This window comes from Panthera onca, chromosome A3 (genome assembly GCF_046562875.1).
Source record: "Panthera onca isolate mPanOnc1 chromosome A3, mPanOnc1 haplotype 2, whole genome shotgun sequence".
Classification (NCBI taxonomy): domain Eukaryota; kingdom Metazoa; phylum Chordata; class Mammalia; order Carnivora; family Felidae; genus Panthera; species Panthera onca.
This window is the reverse complement of record NC_138341.1, coordinates 57,723,293-57,747,353: the sequence shown is the minus strand read 5'-3', so window position 1 is coordinate 57,747,353 and position 24,061 is coordinate 57,723,293. Positions and strand designations below refer to the sequence as shown.

Genomic DNA, 24,061 nt, shown 5'->3' with positions numbered 1-24,061 from the left:
CACACCCGTGCGCTGGGTTTGGTGCCACCCAGAGCTCCGTTTCACTTACAGGTGAATCTTTGTTAGAGCCTTTAATGAACTTGGGATAAGGTTTTTCTAATTCATCCAGCCATCCATCTCCTGTCTCAGGGACAGAAGATGGACACCCCGGCGTGCTTTATGGTACAGGGCTCCTGGAGTCCGTGGCCCCCTTACAGCGCGCAGCCCCTTTGCAAGAAAGGTTGTCAGATTCTCCCGCAGACCGCGGGGCCGCGCGGGGGCGAAAGCACCAACCCCGGCGGGAACCCCTCCCCTCCCCCAATCCCCAGGACAGTGAACGCCGCTGGGTTCCACATTCTCCCCGGCCCTCTGACCCTGAGGGCCCAGACCCCGGCCGACCCGAGCGGCCCCGGCAGGTGCCAACGAGCGCCGGCCGTCCCTCAGGCCGCGCCCCGCGGAGGTCATCCGAAACCGGCCCCAGTTAGCGGGGCCGGGAGGCGGCAGCCGGCGCCCGGATTGGCCCGCTCAGCAGGCGCCCCAGCGGCCTCAGCAGCGGCCTCAGCAGCGCCCCCCGCCCGGCCGCCCCTCCCCCCGCGCGGGCAGCCAGGGCGAGGGGCGCGCGGGGGCGGCTCCCGGGCGCTGATTGGCCGAAGTCGGGGGGGGCGGGGCGGCGGGTGTGAAGGGGCGGGCTCGGGCCGCTCCCAGCTCCCTCGGTTCTTCCCATCTGCGTCCGTTCTCGCGGCTCCCGCGTTGCATCATCTCCAGCCCGCGACCGCTGTGGGAAGGTTGGGCGCGGCGCGACACACTCAGGCCGGTGCTCCAGCCCTCTCTCCCGCGCCTCTCCTGGCCCTTTCCACACCTGCTTCTGCGCCCAGGTCTGGAGCTCTCCGCGGGCCGCCTCCCAAAACCCGCGGGACACAGCTGGCGGACGTCGCCAGCTCCGCCTGATCCGTTCATTGAGAGCCTCGTCTTATCCCAGAGCAAAGTCCCCCGCCTCCAACAGCTCGGGGCCGCGGGCACCGCCATGGAGAAGAGCAGCGAGACCAACGGCTACCTGGACGGCACCCAGGCGGGGCCTGCGGCAGGGCCTGGCGCGCCGGGGTCCGCGGGGGGACTCGCGCGGCGCTGCGCGGGCTTACTACGGCGGCACGCGCTCGTGCTGTTCACCGTGTCCGGAGTGGTGGCGGGCGCCGGCCTGGGCGCGGCGCTGCGCGGGCTCGGCCTCAGCCGCACGCAGGTAGCCTACCTGGCCTTCCCCGGCGAAATGCTGCTCCGCATGCTGCGCATGATCATCCTGCCGTTGGTAGTCTGCAGCCTAGTGTCGGGCGCCGCCTCCCTCGACGCCAGCTCTCTCGGGCGCCTGGGCGGCATCGCCATCGCCTACTTCGGCCTCACCACGCTTGGCGCCTCGGCGCTCGCCGTCGCTTTGGCGTTCATCATCAAGCCTGGGTCTGGCGCGCAGACCCTTCAGTCCAGCGACCTGGGACTGGAAGAGTCGGGGTCCCCTCCGGTCCCCAAAGAGACAGTGGACTCTTTCCTCGACCTGGCCAGGTAACGCTCCCCCACCTCGCCAAGTGCACAGTGAAGAATGCCAGCTCTCAAATACACTCCAGTGCGCGCGCGCGCGCGCGCGCACACACACACACACACACACACACACACACACACATCACCCTCATATACTGCTAAGAGTTCATTCTTAATTGGCTGCTGGTGGACTTTAACATTTTTTTTTAATATGAAAACGCCGTCTGCATGTTATAGCCAAGAACCAGCCCCACCGTTAGGTACGAGTGTGTGTGAGGGAAGAGGCAGCTGTCTCACCTGTACTGTACTCCTTAAGCTCTCTGGCCACCCTCACCATTAAAAACGTTCCAATCAGGCCGGATATCTTCACCCCATTTTATCTGCACAGTGCCTGAAAACTTCTGGGAGCATTGGTTAAATTGTACTTGTTGGGTCATCCTCACCTGTAATCTCTGGCCGTCCCTGTTTCAGCCCTTTGGCTGAGAGTAAGGTGGCCATTTTTGGAAGGCAGCTGTGCTCACCACTATACCACCAACGCACACGGATGGTGGCAATTTTTGAAGAGTTGTCAGTGGTCCCAAGGATAGCAAGGGTGGGGTTAGCTGTATGAGGCCCATAGCCCAGAAACCTGACTCTTCTGGTGGCTTGGGACAGGTTACTGTTCACCCCATAGTCAAGACCACTGTAGAGTATTGTGAGTTTCAAGGAGCTTTATTTCTGGAAGAGTGAGTTCTAGATGGGAGGAAGTTTTGCCTGCTTTTTGTGACCGTTAGAAGTTGCATTTTATCCCTTGAGATGCAGTGTTGTTTCTGTTGTTTTGGATTATCCAAAGCCTCAGCATCCCTTGGTTTCTCTGTTAGCCTAGAATTCACAGATGGGAAAACTGCACCCTGGAGGCATCTTCTGGCCTGGCCAGGTTCAGCTGAGTGAGGAGCTCAGCTGGCTCCCTCTCCAGGTTTCCGATAATTCTAGATTCAGAGCCTTGGAGGTGTGTTTTGTCTTGAGTCACGAAGCAAAGCTCCACATTGCTGAGGCCGTGAAAAACAGCAAACCCTGGGCAAAGTGATTTGACTTCCTGCTACTTCCTTTGCTCCCTCTGGAAAATGTGATGACTGTCTGCCACTTAAGAGAGAATGTGTTCATTTGAAACTATAACAACAGGAAGTCCAAGACTTGTATTTGGAAAAAAAAAAAAAGACGTCTGATGAGAGGGACCAAAAAATTCTTACCAAAAGGGCAGGTGGAGGTGGCCCATTAGGACTTTGATATGATCGCAGTCTCTGGTATCTGGCAGCTTAATATTTGGAGTCTTTAGAGATCCTTAAAGTTTTGGAACTTTTAAATAGGGCGCTGAAAACAAAGTCTGCTGAGGTTGAGACTGCCTTTCGCTCATTACATTCAGTACTATATCAGTCAGCTTTCCCTGGGAGGGAAGGTGGTTGGGGGGTGTGCGGGGGGGGGGGGGGGCGGGGGTAAAGGATTCTCTTTTGCAGGGATCAGTAGCCCAGGGAAGGGAATGTGGATGCCCAGCCCTTACCTGCTGGCGGTATCCCATAAGGAGGCTCAGTAGCATTCTTTTCTCTCCAAAAGAGGGACAGTGGCCAAAAAATGGGGCAAGTTAAGGTGAGGGGTTACTTTATTACCACCCTTCCCAGAAGGGACATCTTATTTCCTGATCATGGTTTTCTAGTTTTAGATCCAAGCCCCTACAGCAGCTGCTTCTGAAGTGAATGGTGGCCCAGCATCATGGCTTATTGACCAGTCTTGGTGCAGACTTTTCAGTGACTGGACTGCAGGAAAGGACTAAGAGAACCTTTGTTGTGGCTTGTTGGGAATAGGTTGCATTTCATAATGCTTCCAACAGCCAACCTCCTTTAATCCAGCAGCTCTCGGATAAAGGTAGGGCAGGTGGTATGATCCTATTTTACGACTGAGGAAACTGAGACTAGAGAGATTAAGTGATTTGCTCAAGGTCACAGGGTGGTTTACCAAAAGAGGGATTAGAAAAACTATGGGTCAGGGCGCCAGGCTAGCTCACTCAGTGAAGCATGCGACTCTGGATCTCAGGGTTGTGAGTTCAAGCCCCATGTTGGGTATAGAGATCACTTAAAAAAAAAAAAATTTTTTAAAAAGAAAGAAAGAAAGAAAAAAAAAAACTACGGGTCTTGTGTACCAGGGCTCTATTTCTCCCACTCTCCCCTTCCCCCAGTCAAAATGCCATAGTAATGATGCCATGCTGCTGGTCTAGTCTGACCATCTCAGAAATATTTGCTCTGGGCCAAATGGGAATCAGGTAAGAATATAATTTGGGTCAGGGCCAATGCCCACTTCCTCTAAACAGAGGATCTGAGCCTCTTCAGCAAAGAAAAGCCTATTTACTGCTGCTCAGATTTGGCTTTGACGTTGAGCAGCTTATGAGAGGAAACTGAGTTCTGAGCCATGTCTAAATGCTTCCTCACTCTCTGGGTAGAAGTTTTAAATTTGCTTCCTTCAAAGAAACCCCACAGATGCTGATTTTATGTGATTCTGGGCGTGTTTCTTGGCAAAGGCAGGGTGTGGTCCTGTCTGCCTGTGGGCAGTGAATGAAATGAGACTGCCAGCAAAAACACCTCAGTTATCCAGCAGGCCCTCAGCGGGTAAGGGCCCAGAACTTAAATACCAGAGAGAAGTCTCTGATGACTTCGTGCAGCTGCTGCCAAGGCTTTGCTAAAGCCCATGAGCTTTCCTGGTGGTGAGGGCCTCACAACTCCCACAGGGTCTCTCTGCCTAGATTTTGAATTTTTCTCAAGATGGAGCTACAAGCCAGAAAGAAATGAAGCTAACAGATATTCATTGTAACTTTTAGAAGGTTTTCAGAATGCCATTACTGAGTGGTTTGATTTTCCAACACACAGTGGATTAGAAATAACGGGCTGGGAAGTGGGTGTGAGGCACTGCTAGAAGCAGGCCCTTTGAGAGTTGAGAAGGGATAGAGTTGGTGGATGGCAACTGGCAGGTGGGAAAGTCCCAGTCTCCTCCTGAGCAGCCCAGAGCCCTGTGCCCAGGCCCCGGAACCGTACAGGACTCTCAGAACTGGATGTGACCCAAGTGATTGAGCTGTGACTTTCCATCCCAAACGAAATGGTTTTGGCACCAAAGAGACAGAAACAGGTTATCAGGAACTCAGTCATTATGGAACTTCTTGGCAAACCATAAGAGACTTAAATACTGAGAACAAACTGAGGGTTGATGAGGGCTGGGAGAGAGGGGAAAGTGGGTGACAGGCATTGAGGAGGGCACCTGTTGGGATGAGCACGGGTGTTGCATGGAAACCAATTTGACAATAAATTATATTAAAAAATAATAAAATAAATTTTAAAAAAATTACGGAACTTCTTGGTCCCTAACAATACTTCCTGATCATGAGTGCTAGAGCATGTCCCTAACCTCTGTGTCATAGCTTCCTCATCTTTGTAACGGCCATCATGAAAGTACTACTTCAGAAGATTGTTCTGAGGGTTAAATGAGTTATGTCTGTAAAGCTCTTAGAACAGGGCTCGCCCAATATATGCTTGCTCTTGTTATAAATGGAGCAGTATTAAGAGCGATTGGGATTTTTGTTTGTTTCACGTGACTCTATGGGGATGGCCCTCTTTCCGTAGTCTGAAAGAAGCGAGAGTAAACAGACGGGGACAGCCGAGGAGGACTTGAAGCTAATGTAGTCTTTCAGTGTGTTGGGAACCACACGAGCTTGGAGAAAAAGAAGTGAACAGTTACTATATTTTGGACTGATAGAATCAGCACTACGGGAAATTTGGAAAATGTGGAAAAGTGAAAACTAAACACAGAAGAGCCTTCCATTCTAAAAGGGAGCAGAAATCTTCACATATCCTCCCTGACATTCCAGTTTTGTTCCTCCCTGCATTATATGTTTGTGATCTCCAAAGTTGACCTCAATTTTCTTCAGCTATAAGTGGAAAGGACTGAGACAACTGGCTCCTAACATTCCTTTGGGTGCTAAAATTTGTAGTTTCCAAATGGAAAGCCAGAGGCTTATCTGCAAAGGTAGCAGGTAGGAACAGCTCTTGGGCTCAGGGCTCCGTCTGCACTGGCAACCAGAAAAATGGACCTGGGCCACTGTTTTTTGCAAAAGCGTAGCAGGGTGCAGCCGTGTGCATGGTAAACACAAATGAGATTTTGCCTGTTGCTCAGTTTTCTAGGCTTTTTTTTTTTTTTCTCGTGCTCATTTTCTCAACAGTGGATAGTGCTACAAGCCTTTCCCTTCGCAGAGGGAGACATAAGGGACTTCCTTTTCCTTTCAAGGACTGGTGTGAATAGGATGCCTTTCTGCAAAAAACACATTTCTTTAATAGCTGCAAAGAAACCTATCAGACTGAGCTCTATTATTAGCCCCAAGATCACAGTCAAGACAGTGAATAGTGAATAATTTCTTTTAGCTGTTGGGCCACAGCAGGTTGTTTGACCCATGCCCTATGTCTCTCTTCTATAGGCAAGATGAAGACTCTTAGCAAATCTAACAAGGATCCAAATTAACCGAGGGTTCTCAGCCTAAGTAGTCACTAAAGGGAAAAGGTGACACTTTGTTGTTTTAAAAAAACAAACACTAAAAGGTTTTAACCCGACATCTTTCCTTCTGCCACCCAGGAGGCTACCTGAATAGTTGAGAGACTGAAAAGAGCCCCCGGAGAGGCCACATGGGTGGTGATTAAAAGCAGACACTGAAGGGGGCTCCTGGGTGGCTCAGTCAGTTAAATGTCTAACTTTGGCTCAGGTCATGATCTTGCGATTGGTGAATTTGAGCCCCGTATCAGGCTCTGTGCTGCCAGCTTGGAGCCTGGAGCCTGTTTGGGATTCTGTGCCTCCCTCTCTCTTTCTCTCTGCCTCTCCCCTGCTCGTGCTCTGTTTCCCATTTTTTTTCTCTCTCTCTCTCTGTCAAGAATGAACCTTATAAACAAACAAACAAATAAAAACAGACTTGGGTTTGAATCCAGCTCTGCCACTTACTAACTGTGTGGACAAGTCAGCTAGCCTCTCTGTGCTTCAGTTTACTTATCTGTAAAATGAGGCTAATAATAATATCTACTACTTACACTTGTTATGAGTATTAAATGAGTGAATATTGGAGTGTCTTGCTAATATTCTCAAGTGTCCCAGCCCCTCAAGGACAGCCCTCAGGCTACTTGCTACAGAGAATTAGTGCTGTTCTTAGCCTCATTTCCCCAAAAGTCCCCCACCCCGGGGGCCCAGCAGTAACCTTACTAGCTGGAATCTAAAAATGGATATGGGCCTTAGGAAGAGGGTAGATTACTCCCCCTGCCCCCTACTGTCACCATAGTGCAAGCCCAGGACCCCCAGCTCTTCCTCTGCTCCCAGCCTTGTAGGGGGTAGCAAGATCTGAAGGGGCATGTCCCTGTTAACGGACTCTAACAATAAACACTAAGGATAATAAATATATAGCAGGCGCACATACCGTGCCATATCCTGTTCTGAAGAGTCTTTGAAATTTTCATAAATTTGGTAAAGAATTTTTGAACTTAAATAAAAGGAAATATTTCTGGAACAAAAAATATACCTAAGCAAAAGTAAATTGTTTTCCATTCTTTTCATATAGGACAGGGAAATGCAGACCACCCTTGACAAATAGGATCAGAAGAGCAAACGGTACCCAATGTATAAAGAAGAAACATCTTTGAAGTGTTTCACTGTGTGAGCTGCGGGAGCACATGCTACCGCTGGCAGAAGTTCTCCTTCCGGCAGTTCAGCCTCAGCCCACACCAGTTTTTCTGTTTAAGTAGTGTACCCAAAGACTCCTATAGCACTGGAAAGGCTTGTCCGTTCACTGTCTCCTCATTTGGTCTGACTTGGCTCTCTGAATTTAGTACGGACTTGACACTTTTAAATTATGGCACCTGTATCTATATACCAACCCCCCCACTCCCCCACCACCTACAACACCAAAGGCACAATCTGTCAAGAGCTCAGAGAAATGTTTTGCTTTACTGCCACAATCTCAGCTCCTTGCCCTTGGTGTGGGCAAGAGGGACTGCGCATGTTCTGTGGTGACCAGAGGGACCAAGGGAGAGGAGAATGATTTTGTGGATGCATGAGCTCCATCTCACTGCCCCCAGGTGGTGCCTTCCCAGGGATTCACATCTGAGAGCTGAGCTATAGAAAGTTCAGTCATCCCATTGAAAGTATGCATTTTTATGGTTGTAAAATCTTCTTTGCAGTTAGCACTGTATCTTTTTATTTTTTTAAGCAATTTTGAGATGTGATTTAGGTACAATAAAATGCACCCATTTTAGGTGTACAGTTCAATGAGTTTTAATAAAGAATGAATTGCAATAAAGAAAGTCTTCTAGCAAGAAGGAAGCCACGATTTTATGTAACTGAATCTTGAAAATGACACCCCATCACCTTTGCTGTATTCTACTGGCTAGAAGGAGGTCCTTCTAGCCCACACTGAAGGGAAGGGCATTGCACAAGATGTGACTACCAGGAGCCTATCTTAGACCGCTTGCCAAGCCGGGTTGCAGTCAGAGCTGCCTACCTCTGAAGCCAAATGCATTGCGAATAGTTGCATAGAGATTCCAGTGCTAGGGAAACAATTCAACCACAGAAGTCAGAATTACTGGATAAGTTTGACATAAATTGTAAAGGATGATTTGGAGTGGTTCACTCTTTTAGACTTATTCTTTTTTTTTTTTTTTTTTAAAGGTTATTTATTATTGAGAGACATAGAGAAACAGAGCATGAGCATGGGAGGGGAAGAGAGAGGGGGAGACACAGAATCTGAAGCAGGCTCCAGGCTCTGAGCTGTCAGCACAGAGCCTGATGCAGGGCTTGAACCCACAAACTGTGAGATCGTGACCTGAGCCAAAGTTGGACAGTCAACCAACTGAGCCACCCAGGCACCCCTCTTCTAGACTTATTCTTAAAGGAAGTGGTACAACCAATGGACAGGGAAATGTCACTGGAATTTTGTTATATATTAAGACCAGCATCTTGCATAGAGCCTGATCCAAAGGAGGCTCTCAGTAAAAACTGTTTGCATGAATAGATTTTGGTTTCAAAATCTAGCTTAATTTGATCAGTTCTATTGCCCTCCTTTTATGACAAATATTTTATAAAACTCTTCATCCTGAAATGAAATCCATAAATAGAATTTACCTACACACATAATCTCAAAGCATCAACATGACTCAACAGTAATATAAAAAGATAAAAGGAGAGTAATGTATAATAAAAAATAATATGTTTTAATACATAAGTATCCTAAAACAAAGTGGTTAGGTGCTTGCTTCTCAATTTACATTCACTGTGAATGAGACAGCTGTAAATGCAGGCTGGTACTTGATACTTGTGTGGGTAATTAAGGACTCAGATCCTACAATTTGCCATTCGTGATGCGATTTTCCAGAAAGATGAACAATTTTTTGCAAGATTCTGAATAAAGCAAAAAATTCTCCCACATTTTACACAGTAGTTGCATTTCTGGAAAATTCAGTGTAAGTTCAAATTGTGCAAAAAACCCAAAAGCCAACCTTGTTTTGGAGTTGGTTTAGGCTGAGGTAATTATAAATAAGGTTTTCATCTACAGGTATATAGGACATTTGGACAGCGTGAGGGCCACGTGAGGGCCTCAGTAGAATGAATAGCTGGGACCTGGCACCTTCCGCTATACACACTCCCCCAACTGCAGGAATGCCCCCCAATTATTTTGACAATGAAAACACTCCCTTGGATTTCACCAGTGGGCTGTACCACTCTTGCTGAAAACCTCCGCAATAGGGCTTAACTTCTTGGGGAAAAGAGAGTGCTATGGTTTTCCTGGAGTACCACGAGGGAGATGAGCATAAGACTCTGTGCTCTCAGAGCATCTATTGTGGCCCAGCAGCCAAGGCATAGTAGGGTGCCTGGGTCAAGCAGGGGCCACAGTAACTTCTGGAGGTGGAGAGAGAGGGAACATTGTGTGTTGAGCTGTCAGGAATGGGCATCTTAGAGCAGACGCTTTGAATGCTGAATCTTAAGAACACTGACAAAGTGCTTTCTTTTCCAACAGAAACCTGTTTCCCTCAAATCTTGTGGTTGCCACTTTCCGCACGGTAAGGCTTGATGCTTTGTTAAGAACAGGAAACTTTGATTGGGGTGGTGTATAAATTCGGCCGTAGAGTTAGGTAAGGCGGGACAGGCCAGGTAGTATTGTTAACAAAACTTGGTACGCTGGCTTATAGAGGGGACCCTGGAGTAAAAACAAACCAAACCACAAAAAACAGAAAGGTTTCCTGAAATATCCCCCTTGTTCCATCATCTTTTCGTATCACCTGGGAAAGATATATATACTTTTATCTTTTTTTCTGATTATAAAAGTCATATATGCTCATGCAAAAAAAAATAAAGTGCAAAATATGAAAAATATGGAAGAAACTAAAAATCACCATAACCACTACCTAGAGATATCCATTAACATTTTGGTATGCATCCTTCAGATATGTTTTTTCTCTGCATGTGCACACACACACACATTTTGAAAATAAAAATAATTATACTACACATTTTAATAGTATGTACACATACTACACATATTGTTTTTAATCTCTGCTTTAAGGCAGCATATGATAAACATTTTTCATGTCAGTAAATATCCTTCTGCGTAATGTTAATGGCCGTATTCCACTGTATGAGCATATCATAATTTCTTTCTGTCAGTCCCGTATTGATAGATGTTTCTGTTTTTCTCTAATGTTTGCAAGACTGCAAGTAACGTCCCTATAGTCCTGCTTTGTGAGGAGAAGGAATATAAAGGTCTAGATTAGATAGACTAATCTCATTACCTTTTCCAAGCAAACGTTTCTGTTTCTACTTACAGCCCTCTCTCCCTCTCTCTTATTTTTATTTTATTTACTTTAAAGGTGTATTTGTTTATTTTTGAGAGGGAGAGACAGCTTGCACGTGAATTGGGGAGGGACAGAGAGAGAGGGAGAGAATCCCAAGCAGGCTCCGCACTGTTAATGCACAGCCCAATGAGGGGCTTGATCTCACGAATCATGAGATCAAAATGATGATCACGAATCATGAGATCAAAATAACCTGAGCCAAAATCAGGAGTCAGTTGCTTAACCGACTGAGCCACCCAGGTGCCCCCCCCCCCTTTTTAAGAACTGCATGTAAACACAGCTGTGGCTTGTATTTATACTGTGAGATAGGAAAAAAGTAAAAGGTTTATGGAGTTTTCAGTGCTTGTCGCAGAAGGTGTAGGGTGGGTTTTGTTTCCCCTGTCACCCTTAATCACAGGACAGCTGAACACCTCTGTCTGTCTGAAAGCTTGATAAATCAAAGCTGAAAGAAACCAGACCTCATCAACAGTAGGCACAAAGCAGTATATCCTAAAGGGCTCCTCGGGACAGTTCAGAGCCAGGTGTTCTTAGAAGAGGTCAGGAAAGGTGTTTTATAACGGATTCCATTCAATTGTGCATACCGCCACAGGGAGACAGCTGTGTGCATCAGGCAGAAGTATGTGAAGTCAACTGTAGGACCAGAGTTTGGAGAGTCATTGTACTTATAAGTGAGTCTCCCAGATGACTTAGCCAGAAAATGCCATCTTGCCTCACATCCTTTGCTTTGGAGAGTAGAGGCCAAGGCAAATTAGAAGTAGATGTTGAAAAAGCAGTCAAGCTCAAACAAGTTCTGGAACAAAGTGGAGCATAAATGTATGAATGAAAATAGGGGCGCCTGGGTGACTCAGTCAGTTGAGCTTCCGACTTTGGCTCGGGTCATGATTCTGCGGTTTGTGAGTTTGAGCCCCGCATCAGGCTCACTGTTGTCAGTGCAGAGCCTGCTTTGGATCCTCTGTCTCCCTCTCTCTCTACCTCTCCATTGTGCTCTCTATAAAAAAATAAATAAGTAAACATTTAAAAATATCAATTAAAAAAAATAAAATAAGACATTGAAAAGTAAACTTCAGCATTATGAAATTAATGTTCTCCAAATAACATAAAGTGTCAGCTGTTTGAAATATCAAACTATCAGGATGAAATTGTGCAGACCTCCTCCTCCAAACCATTGTCCCTAACGCTGTGGGTCCCTGAGTAATGCAGAGGCTTCTTGGGGTGTATGCTGCCTTGGCCTTAAGTAACTTTTGTACAGTTCTCATAGGCCCTTGTCAGGCCAACCGAGTGAGGAATTCTGAGAACACTCGGAGTGAATAGTGAGGAATAACAAGAGGCCCCACAGTCGTCTCCCTTCCTCTGATTGGTCTTCACCTGTGAACTAACAGCGAGCGGGTTTTTCTTTCTCTTGTTCCCAGTATGCAACTGATTATAGAGAGATGACCCACAACACGAGCTCTGGAAACGTAACCCATGAAAAGGTAAAACTCTTTATAAGATCACTTGTGGCAAATGACTTATAAAGCAAATAATGCTTTTAATTGCAGGAGCTTATGTGATGCATCTTTTCCTCAGCAGGGTTGAAAACTCTGGTGTTTGAATGAACTGTCCGAAGAACATACATTAGGTTTGTTCCTTAGGTTATTTACCAACATGGCCAAAGGCCAGCATCTGTAGTATTGGAATCTTTAGTAGATCCATTTCATTGAATCGGAACTAATATCCCCTTTCTTCAATATATTTTATCTATTTTTAAATATATTTTATATGTAAATATATTAAAATATATTAAATATATTTTATATATTTATATTATATATATATATATATATATATATATATATATATATATATATATATATTATAACACCCCTTCTGCCATCCTGAAATATAACTAATAAAATATAACTACCTCTACACATAGAACTTATCTTGGGGCCTTCACTCACTATTGCCATCATTCATTCACACATGTTCTTGGAGCAGCTATTATTGGCCAGACACTGGGTGAGGTCCCAGCCTTCATGGTAGAGCTGGAAGGGACAGGGGACCTTGAGGATTATTCAGTGCTTCTCCAGAGCTGTCATGGGAAGAAGCCGGTACTTTACCCTTTCCCCACCCCCACACATACAGCTTCTGAGGGCTGAGGGGCTCTGAGTTATCCCAGTCTTTCTTTGATTGAGGAAACGTTCTACTTAAAAAAAAAAAAGTTGAAAACTACTAATTAGTCCAGTTCATTTCATCTGACAGTTGAAGAAGCTGAAAGTCTGAGAAGTCATTTAATATCAGAGCTGGGACTAGAACTCAGATCTGTGGTAAAAATGCTGTTTCTATTTCTGCCGTGCTGACATATGTTTCCTGTTCAGAATTTCATGGTGTGTTTTGATGGAATAAACATTACTCCAGTATATGCTTGTAGTAGTGCGATTGAGCATTATGGGGAAAAAAAAGGAATACAGTATGTCTATATATTTTAAGTCAGTGACTTAGGAAAGAATATCCTAAAAATATCCATGTTGATCTTGAAAATCTTTTGTGAAATTTGTCAGCTAGGAGGGCCACCACAACAGTCTAGCAACAAAGAATTTGTGGACATTTGGGAGGCACGATTGCAATCATTGACTCTCGATCTGAAGAAACTTTTCACCAACCAGCTCTTTTATTTTTTTAAATTTATTTTTTTATATTTATCATCAAAGTGTAGTTGATATACAATGTTATATTAACCAGGTCTCCTAAAAGCAACCCTTTGAAGTGATCGTCTGACCTCTACTTGAATTCTCACTCATAGATTATAAACTTAGATCCTCTGTCCCTTCTGATCCCACAGATCCCCATTGGCACCGAGATCGAAGGGATGAACATTTTAGGACTGGTCCTCTTTGCCCTGGTGTTAGGAGTGGCCCTAAAGAAACTCGGCTCCGAAGGAGAAGAGCTCATCCGTTTCTTCAATGCCTTCAATGAGGCAACGATGGTGCTGGTGTCATGGATCATGTGGTAAGTTTGGCCTGTGCATTAGTCTCCCTCTCATTTCTCCTGCCATCCAGAAAAGAATCCCAGTCTACTGTCCGAGGTCACCCCTGTGGGGCCAACCTGGCTCAGAACTCCATCTGTGGTTGATGCGCCTTAGGCCAGACTTGATAGAGGGGGTGGTGGAGGTGGAGAGGTTTCTCCTCACGTCCCCAGTCTCAGAGAATCAGGAATGTGCCATAGCTACCTGTGCCTTCTTCACCACCCACGGTGACCCCTTATGGTTCTGTCACTGGTGATTTATTTATGGGTTTCTACCATTATCCATATCATATAGGATGCCCATACCATCTTGTGGGTCAATCAGCTCCATAAATCTGCTATCTGCTATGTAAAATAAGGCTTATTTATCTTAAAACCATACACCTCAGGCTTCAAAGGGGCCCCTTACTATAATATTTCACAGCATGGAGGACAAATTCATTTTCATCCCACGCATATATAAACTTGGAATGGTCTCTTTTTACATAAATGTTTCTTTATGTGCATCAATAAAAGGGCAATTGTTTAATAAAAACCATTTGATTGATTCTGGCTAACAAGTAAAAATTGGACCAGATCTCTCAAAATGATTTCTTAGAAATCCTACCAATTCCAGCACCTATCCCTTATAAGCTTTATCTTGCTGTTTCACTCAAGTCAAACTTCTATGGGTTTTAACTTCTCCACATACATTGTCAAAAAACTTAGTTTATCCATTCATACACAAAGCATTTTCCTTATTGTAAACCCTTAAATATCCCAGAACTTCTATCAGATAGCATCAGGGTGGCAGATTTTAGGACAGAAGCCTGGAATTTGGTAGTGAAGTTTATCATTAATGGGAGGTCAAGTTCAGAGCCCCCACTGGTGGTGTTTATCTTCCCCAACCAAAAATTCCAGAATCTGACTCTATCCTTGCAAATATGACCCTTCATATGACTGTTGTTGTTCTGGGGAGAAAAATATTTTCAGAAAGGAAAAAGTATTTTCATCACATGTCAGGTTCTTTTCCTGGCTTATATTTTTAGTCTAAAATCTTCTCAAAAATTTAGATTACAGGAGATTATTCAAGAAAGTGATGTTCTTGGGTTAAGACACTTTCAATCTGGAAACCAATTTATAGTCATTCCTTCAATTCAAGGTACTAGTCACAGAGGCAGAGCCTGCCGTGTGTCTGACTGGAGTGGCGATCTGTTGCCCAGTAAGTGCATCTCACCAGAATTAGGGTTTAAAACGCCTTACCTGGGGGCGCCCGGGTGGCTCAGTCAGTTAAGCATCCAACTCTTGATTTTGGCTCAGGTCATGATCTCACGGTTCGTGAGTTCGAGTCCCACGTCAGGCTCTGTGCTGACAGTGCAGAGCCAGTTTGGGATTCTCTCTCCCTCTGTCTGCCCCTCCCCCTTCTCTAAATAAATAAATAAATAAATAAATAAATAAATAAAACTTTTAAAAGTCTTAAATACATACCTATGTATCTAAATGCATAGTAAGCAAAGTAGTTCTCTGAGGAGGAGTCTGGCATGAGGGTGGTGCCTAAAGAGGATTTTGGCCTAATCTGTGTTCTAATTTTTTGAAAGGACAGTGCATTCATGAGTTGCTATGGAATTTAAAATTAATAATACTGCTTAGAATATCCGTAAAGAAAATTCAAGAAACCAGTGACATTGGCTATCTCCAGGGAAGGAAACTGAGTACTTGCAGGGAGAAGTGGGAGGGAGACTTTATTCATCCTTTGGAACACTTTCACATTTGAACTATGTGACATTATATTTATGTAATTGAAACTTACAAAGTCAATGGTTATAAAATTCTTCCTAAATTTATATTAACTTCAAAACAGCTGACTTTTGTTTTCTGTAGCTCCCAGAGTTCATTTCTTACCTTTTTTTCCTCCCATCTTGCCATTAAAAAATTCTTCACGTTCGAGGAGTGTTCCCTGAGGGTCATTGTTAATGACTTTTTCCCACGGAATCATGTTTTGCAAACCACAAGGATTTTAAAACTTAACAAAAGTCCCAGCTTTGGCTCAGTTCTGTATCACAGCAATTCTGCAAAATAGGTGTTAGTCTTTTGTTTTTCTAAGTTCTCAGAACAAGCCTGACCAAGGCTGAAAGTCAAGTTCTCAGTCCGAGAGGCTTTGATCTTGAGGAGTTCCTTGGCTTTCCACTAATGAGCCCAGGTGGTTGGTAGCATCCCTCTGTTAAGAACATAATATACCCAAGGGGAAAGAAGTCTGGGTTCTGGTCCTGACTCTCTTATCCCTGGTGATTTATCATGTTAATTTTACTTAGTTTCACAGCCTATAAAATGGGCCCATCCTTTTCTATTCCTCAGAATCATACTAGGGAGAGCTTCATTTTTTTCTTTTTTTTTTTTTTAAGCAAGTCCCACACTCAAGGTGGGGCATGAACTCACTACCCTGAGATCTAGAGTTGCATGCTCTACCCACTGAGCCAGTCAGGAGCCCCTAGGCTTATCCTAAGGAGAAATGAAGACCACTTAGTTGGAAGTCCCTGTGTTGTGTTTCAGGAAGGGTCTGCATCTCCCAGCCCCATCATCATGTCACTCTTACTGACAAGTACCCTATGCTCATGCCCTAGGTATGTGCCTGTGGGCATCATGTTCCTGGTTGGAAGCAAGATTTTGGAAATGAAAGACATCATTGTGCTGGTGACCAGCCTTGGAAAATATATCTTCACATCCATATTGGGCCATTTTATTCATGGAGGAATTGTTCTGCCACTTATTTATTTTGTGTTCACACGAAAAAACCCATTCAGGTTCCTCCTGGGCCTCCTCACACCGTTTGCAACAGCATTTGCCACGTGCTCCAGGTGAGTCGGTTTCAAGCGGCCTTGGCTGCTCGGAGCCATATTACTGTGGGACCAGAGCCCAGTCGGTGATGCACAACCAACATCTCGACATATTTTAATTTCTTGAAAACTCTCAATTGGTCTTGTCTGGTTTTTCCAAATTACCAGTCCCACAGTTTTATGGAAGTGGGTTTCTGGGGTTGCCAAAAAGAGGGATTGCCTCATTCCCTCCTCCTTCTTGCTCCTTAGAGGTCGAATCATTATTTAACCCAGTTGTGGGTCCTCACCCTAATTAGTAAGACCTTTGCCTGAGTAAAAGAAGGCAACCACTTAACTCAAAATGCACCACAGGGAAGTTCCAGAATGACACCTCCCCAATTCTACCTCTGGATACATGAATTAGAAAATAAGACCAAGGCATCATGGTGAGGGATGCGTCATCCACGGTATTGTGGGATTATTTAATTTAGTACAAAAGATGCACCTTATCATTATTGGAAATCCTTCAGAACAGTTGGGCTTTCCAAATATGTTAAAAAAAACTTTCAAAGGCTGGTGGCCCATTGCGTTTATACATTTGGTTTTTGCCTCTCTACTGCATGTTTCCTCCCATCCTGACTGGCTATTTATATGACACAGTAGGAGTGGTAAAAAGAATTAGGTAGGTAAATTCTCTGGCTTAGACAGAAACAAATCTACTTCTCAGCTGTGCCAGCTACCCTCTGTGGAGCCTGCAGAGCGGGCTGGAGAGAGTAGGGCTTGACCTTCGAGTTATCTAGGAACACAGTTACTCTCCAGACTCACAGCCACTGCTACTTCTTGCCCTAAAAAGGAAAAAAAATCATAGCTTGCCTTTTACTTTTTTGGGGGAAAAATTCAACATAGGAGATGTGCATATGAATAAATAGTTCTTTGTTCTCTTGAGAACAGTTTGCACCATGAGGTAGTGTGTAGTTTCTTGAAATATTTTGAACAGGTGTATGCAGGTAAATAACAGGTAAATCTAGGGAGTCAGATCTTGAATACTTTGGGAATTGACAAAACCCCACATCATGACAGAAACTTTGAAACAATTCCGATTCTTCTCCGATTTCGGAGTGCGGGGGCCAAAAGCGAGGACGATGCTAATTGCTCTGTTCCTGGATCTGAGCTGAGTGATATATTAGCCTGGCTGGGAAGGACTGTTCTCACGGTGGGTTGTTCTTCCATTTCCAGCTCAGCAACACTTCCCTCCATGATGAAGTGCATTGAGGAGAACAACGGTGTGGACAAGAGGATCAGCAGGTTCATCCTCCCCATCGGGGCCACCGTGAACATGGACGGAGCGGCCATCTTCCAGTGTGTGGCCACGGTGTTCATCGCCCAGCTCAACAACATCGAGCTGAAAGCAGGACAGATTTTCACGATTCTGTAAGCGCACTATTCTTTTCTTCACCTCTAGGCCTGGGTCAAAACTCGAGGGGTTTTGCACGTGTGTGATTTCCTTCGGAAAACCTCATGAATACCAGTCTCATTAGGAAAACGACAGCGTGAATTCATTACTTGAAGAGAGTGAATCATCTCTCAAGGGCACAGCCGGCAGAATCTAGGGTTGTGTGGTTTTCAGTTTCTAAGCCATAGCTGCCATATTTTGCATATTTCTCTGTGCCCACACCATGTTCTGTGTTAACGGCTAATCTTCTGTGCCACCCCCTAGAGTGACGGCCACAGCCTCCAGCGTTGGAGCAGCTGGCGTGCCCGCTGGAGGGGTCCTCACCATCGCCATTATCCTGGAGGCCATTGGGCTGCCCACTCATGACCTTTCTCTGATCCTGGCTGTGGACTGGATTGTGTAAGTAGCAAGTCCTAAGGGCACTAAATAAAAGAAAGTCTGTGCTGACTTCCCTGGGAGCTCGGTGCCCTGCAGGGCCTGGGGCATGCAGAGAAACTTCACACATGCTCCCTGCTTTGTGAAGGGAGCCTACAGTTGAGCTGGCAAGACAAAATTTAGAGCTAGAAAAAATTAAACAATATGAGAGACAAAGGCCCATGAATGATCATGAAATGTCATTACTGAGAACTTGGTCAGAGCATCCAGGAAAGCAGGGGTCCAAGGCCCAGGCTGGGCCCCCTGTGCAGGCCGAGGCGGCACAGGGTCTAATGGAGATTGTTGGCTGCAAGGAGCCTTTGGGAATGATTGTCCTTGGCCTGGAACATCCAAGGAGTGATTTCTGAGAGGGAAGTGAAGATGAACCCAGCTGATGTGAGTGGCTTGGGCTCAGAGGAAGCGGACTTAGGGGGTATAGCTCAGTGGTAGAGCATTTGACTGCAGAGGAAATGGAGTGAGGAAGGAGGTGTGATTCGCACCACCATCACCAGCGCTCCTGTAACGGCACGGAACAGTGAGTGTTGATTCTGAGTTCTGATTCCTTGAGTCATGTGATACCTTGTTTGAGTATAAACAGTACTTATTTTATAGGGAAGTTCACCTGAGTTACTAATGTTGGACAGTAGCAACATATGGATAAGAAAATGAGCCGTGGAGCCCAGGTACCTGGGTTTACATCTCAGCTTTGCCATTTATTAGTTGTGTAATTGGAACTGTTCTGTGTTTTAATGTGCTCACGTGTCAAGTGGGAATAATTGCACAACCTACATCAGAGCTGTGTTGAAGATTAAATGAGCTAGCACCTCCACAGTGAATAGAAGAGTTCCAGGATGGTGGTAAACAAGTACCTTAGTGAAGAAAGACACTCCTGGCTAGCCAGAGCCAGGCATGGCATATAACCTAAACTGGAACCTGGCACTGGGCTTGCGGCTCTGCCCATTGTGGCTGGGAATGGTGGTCTCCAGCCCTTTGTGTAAGCCCTGGAAATTTGAAGGAGCCTCTCAGAATCCTTATGGCTCCTCAGCACAATGAGGTTGAAATGTGCAGCAGAAACCCGCATCATCCGGACAGCTCATCAGATGGAACTCAGTCCCTGAGCTGGTGAGTGGGACAGGACCAGAGTGGAGCATCAGAGGCCCCGTCTGCTTTCTTACTCAGTTGCCTCTGCATGGGGAAGGCAGGCCTTTAAGAGGCACTTAGTCAGGAACAGGGAAATAGGGCCCCAGGTGGGCCACACAGTAGAGACCTAAAGTCTCTACTTCAGGAGGTGAGCCCTCCACCACCCTGTGGCCTCTGCTTCCACAGCCCTCAGCTTCTCTGGGGCAGTCAGGCAAGTTCACGCCTTTTCCCCTCTGTTCAAAGTGGGCACTGTACTTGTTCTGAGCCCCAGGAGAGAGGAAGGTTATTGGGCTAATCTATGGGAAGACAAGCTTCTGGAAAGGACAGTGCTGTGAGATGGTGTTTGCCAACCACCATGGAATACATACGAAGATTAACATTCAGCAGAGACGCAGTGTTGAGGTGAGAAAAAGAAGGGGTGTTCCCATGGTGTACTGAGAGTGGGAGAGAAGCTGGATACAAAACCACGTCTACACCATCCATCCTAGTTATATGTGATTTTCATATGATGATGTCTATTCTACCAAAAATACATACACAGGAAGATGACTGGAAGGAAACAGATCAAATGTTACTAGATTCTCTCAGAGTTGTGAGGTATGGATGGCTGACTTTTGTTTTCTTCTTTATATTTCTCTTTCTTCCAGGTTTTCCACAATCAGGTTATTAGTTTCACGAAATAAGAAATATTGAAAGAAAATCAGTTTAGAGTAAAGTGAGGCCTGTGCCCTTAGTAGCCTGCTGTCCAGAAAACAGCAGGGCCTGCAGGCTGCTGTCACCGCAGCACCGGTGTGAGGCCTGCCTTGTCTTTTCCTGCAGGGACCGCACCACCACCGTGGTGAACGTGGAAGGGGACGCCCTGGGTGCGGGCATTCTCCACCACCTGAATCGGAAGGCGATGAAGAAAGAGGAGCAGGAACTGAGCGAGGTGAAGGTGGAGGCCGTCCCCAACTGCAAATCGGAGGAGGAGACATCGCCCCTGGTAACACACCAGAACCCCGCCGGCCCTGCGGCCAGCGCCCCGGAACTGGAATCCAAGGAGTCGGTTCTGTGACAGGGCTCGCTTTGGGCTTGCCTGCAGCGGCGGTGCCCGGCCTGTTAGTGCAGCTGCCGAATGCCAGACACCGTGCTCGCTCTCTGACTTTTAGCCTCCAAGCAATGCTTTGGCCCAGTCACCAGTTTGAGGATTACCTCTCGGCACAGGCATTGGGCTTCCCAGTGGGAACTGGTTACCGAAGACCAGGGCACTCTGATATTCAGCTTCATCCGTGTCCAGGTGCAACTGCGTGTGCTCTGTTTGGAAACACGCCCTTCAGCTGCCAGGCTGGGTGCGTAGCACGCTCACAGGTCCTGGCAGTCAGAGTGTGGAACATGTACTCCTCATTGCGCCCAGTCAGCTCTGCACTGGGTGCTCTCTGGGCAAACCCAGGGGGTTTACAGTCATCTGTTGCATTGCCTCATAAGCCGGAGTAATTGGAAAAATTCCTAAATTCTTACCCTTGGCTGGAATTCACTGAGCTGGGACTCGAGGTGTCTAGATTTTGTACTGTTGCGAGGTGTGGCTGGCTTCTGATTCACTGGTTGCTTGGGGGCTTGGAGGCACTGCATGTTGTCAAGTTAGAAATACTCTAGATGGTGTTAGCACTGCGGGGGTCTCTGGTCAGGGGCACTAAGTAAACAGTTTAAATTCTGAGGTCAGAGAAAGGAGGGGGCATGCAGCCTGCAGGGGAAGGGATGCACCCTATCAGGATGGGCGCGCGCACACACACACACACACACACACACACACACACAGTCATCTTTATTGTCGTCCCAGCCCCTGGGGAAATTTGCTGCTTCTGTGACCTGGCCTCTGACCACACTGTAGCTTTATCCCCATCCACTCTGATCTGGCAATAGGCAGAGAGGGGCCTCTTCCTCCATGGTCATCACATTCAGAACCCTTGTTGGTTTAATCAGCCTATTATTATAATTCAACCAGACCCCTAAAATGCTGCACTACAGCAAAACAAAGACAAAAAGAAAACCACAAACCCATTCACTAATTAGGGTGGGATGCCCCCGTTCCAAGGTCCCCAAACCCCCCAGCTTTGGCTGATTTCTGTGGGCTTAGTTTCTTTTCCTGCCAGTATGTCAAGATTTAAATTATAAGCCACATGTCCGCTTCCTCCAGATGCCTACTGACTGGGTTTGAATGTAGGCAAGGAGGCTTCATAAAGAAGACCGGTGTTGCCAGGGATAGGGAGGACTGAAAGGCACAAGAATGCTATTTCACTGTGGCTGTGGTGTGTATCCTTGGTGTGACCTGCAGCAAGTCCTGGGCCTCACTTTACCCCATTTGTAAAATGGGGCTGATGTCACCTGCCTCTTACCTACCTCAGAGGGATTTGGTGAGGCAAAGTTAGTGAATCCGTGAAAACAACCATTTCAGCTCTTGGATATCAAATGCTGACACCCCAATGCTCTTAGTTTTTACCTAAGTGATACCTTTCTCCACAGAGGCCTCATCCTGCTGGTAAAAATATCCCTTACGACCAGGGCTTTGTGCTCCGTGTGCATTAACCACTTCTATCACGCCCCTCGTTCTCTTTGTAGTTATTTGATAGCATCAAGTGCAACCTCCTGATGTCGTTCAAGTGTTCCTGAATCAGCCACCCCCACCTTCCACCACATTTCTGGGTCCCTGACTTCCATGTGACTCCAAGACCCGGCAGCAGCTCTGCCACTCACAACAGGCCACAACGGCTCCCAGACTGTCGGCATCCTTCGTTTTCTTATTTTCCCTGTTGCCGTGGCATTGCTGTCACCCAGGCCCTGCAGAAGCGAAACACACACACACACACACACACACACACACACACACACACACACACACACGTTAGGATGTGTGTCCCATTGTACTGAGAATGGGCGGGCAGGACGGAAACCGTCAGACTTCTCCGTTTTAAAACCGGGGTTGTGTTTCTGAGTGGAAGGAGTGGGGAAGAGCCCTGCTACACAGAGCCAGTCCAGCTGGTGGGGAGGCCCAAGTCCCTCCAAATCTCTTTAAACCAGCTAAGTCTCTCCTGTCCCCTGTGAAGCCAGGAGTGACCAGGAACCAAGCTGAGAAGTGCCTGGAAACCTTTACACTCTGGCTGGTTGTTGATCCCCTTCTGTTTTTAAAAGAGAGACAATCACACTGATCCCAAATCGCAAGTGAACATTCACGATTTTTCTGCCTTCTAGAGATCTTATCTTTCCTTCTCCCACATATATCCATGGCTACATATGCACATGAATGCACATGTGTATGTGTGTTAGACACATTGTTTTAGCTCCAATCCAAGCAAGTTTGAGTTTGGATAGAGGTGATCTAACCCTAAGTTTTAGGGCTTCTGCAAACTGATTCTCCTGTTTCTAAAAGTGAATTCTTTCACAAAATATAAACATCAAAGCCGTACATCCAGTGACTGCACACTCTCTGTCCCGAAACTGGCAATGCAGTAGGTAGCATGCTGTGGCCTGGAGAAGGGTGCTTCTCTATGAAATCCTGATGATCGCCCCACTTCTCCTGGGAGGAAGAAGGTGCCGTGTTTCTCCCCGTGTTTCAGTCCACAAGAGGAATCAGAGCAGGAGTGACCCAGCTGGGGAAAATCCCACTTTCTCGTTGTCTGAAGCTGTCTCCCCTGCTATTCTAACATGTTGTCATAAATACTGTTCAGATACTGTTAATCTCTGACTGTTTTATATGTGTGACATTTGCCTTAAAACATAGCAGTCCTCAAAATGAATACAGTATTTCTACTAGGATCTGCACGCTCCTTTATTCCTTTCTTATGTTTGAAGTGGCATTTACCACTGCTAGGGCATCGCCTGAGGGTGACTGAATTGATTTTGGTTCTAGCAGCTCTTAACCAGCCTGACCCCCTGAGGCAGGGTAGGCTGACTCAGGGGGGCAGAACCCTGCAGGACGGTCACTGATGCGGCTTGCAGGAGGTGAACGTCCAGCTGCTCCTGGCTGCTTCCTGTTCAACACTAGCAGGGCTCGTGAAAAAGTGAGTGGTTTTGCCACATACCTCCATAAAATTAAGTCTTGTCAGAACAACTGGGTCAACAGGCCTTAACTAAGCATCTGTAAGCCATGAGCTACACTGGAAGAATGCCCCCGTCCATAGAATTACTGAGATAGTCCCTCCATGAGGCACTGGCCCAGGCCTCCACCATCATCCACACCACACCCAGCCCATTCTTTTATATAATCTCATGTTCAATGATACCACATTCCAGCACAATTAGGGAACTTAGAAGCCTCTTATAAAAGATTATCCTACAAGTTCACACTGGAAGCCTTAGTTTCCGGACCCTGGGGCCTCTGAAGAAACAGGTCCCGTTCTGACCTTGGACATTTCCAGCTCTCCGTATCATACGGACACCAGTTTTAATTTCTGGGCAAGGCCCAAAGGGATGAGAACAGAGTTTACACAGACCAAGGGCCTGATGGGGCCTGCCACTAAGGACAATTTGGATTCCCACCTTGGAGTGCAGCTGTCTTGCTTCTTGGTTTTGAAGAGTGTTTGAAGGTTGAGATCAGTACTCAGTGCTTCTGCTTTTCAAGACAGCCAAATGAAGAGGAGAAATTCCATAAGCTGCCTCTTCCCAGGGGACCAGAAATTATGCTGATCTGTTGGATCATCTGAGCCTGCTTCCAACAGCATCAATGAAGATATGACGCAGCAAGGAGGAGTGCGCACTGTCTGCCTTCTCTGTGACCCCAGGCACAATAACCCCTCCGTGCCTCAGCCTCCTTTAAAATGGGGATAATTTTTTTTTAATTTTTTAAATGTTTTATTATTTATTTGAGAGAGAAAGAAACAGAG

At 46.2% G+C, this 24,061-nt stretch overlaps 1 protein-coding gene across 1 annotated transcript; it reads left to right on the top strand.

The window, feature by feature from the left end:
• Window positions 1-657: 657 nt before the first annotated feature.
• On the top strand, window positions 658-22,994 carry SLC1A4 (solute carrier family 1 member 4). The gene is made up of 8 exons (XM_060604460.3): window positions 658-1,530; window positions 9,569-9,611; window positions 11,813-11,875; window positions 13,225-13,391; window positions 16,007-16,240; window positions 17,435-17,629; window positions 17,916-18,050; window positions 20,025-22,994. Exons 1-8 carry the CDS (start codon window positions 1,004-1,006, stop codon window positions 20,257-20,259), a joined length of 1,599 nt encoding a protein of 532 aa, XP_060460443.1. The 5' UTR covers window positions 658-1,003; the 3' UTR covers window positions 20,260-22,994.
• The last annotated feature ends 1,067 nt before the right edge of the window (window positions 22,995-24,061 follow it).

Bases quoted from the DNA above. Each gene is read 5' to 3' on its own strand.
- SLC1A4 (XM_060604460.3), top strand. From the start codon at position 1,004: ATGGAGAAGAGCAGCGAGACCAACGGCTACCTGGACGGCACCCAGGCG. The intron at 11,876-13,224 runs GTAAAACTCTTT...CTGATCCCACAG, and splicing joins GAAACGTAACCCATGAAAAG to ATCCCCATTGGCACCGAGAT. The intron at 13,392-16,006 runs GTAAGTTTGGCC...CTCATGCCCTAG, and splicing joins CTGGTGTCATGGATCATGTG to GTATGTGCCTGTGGGCATCA.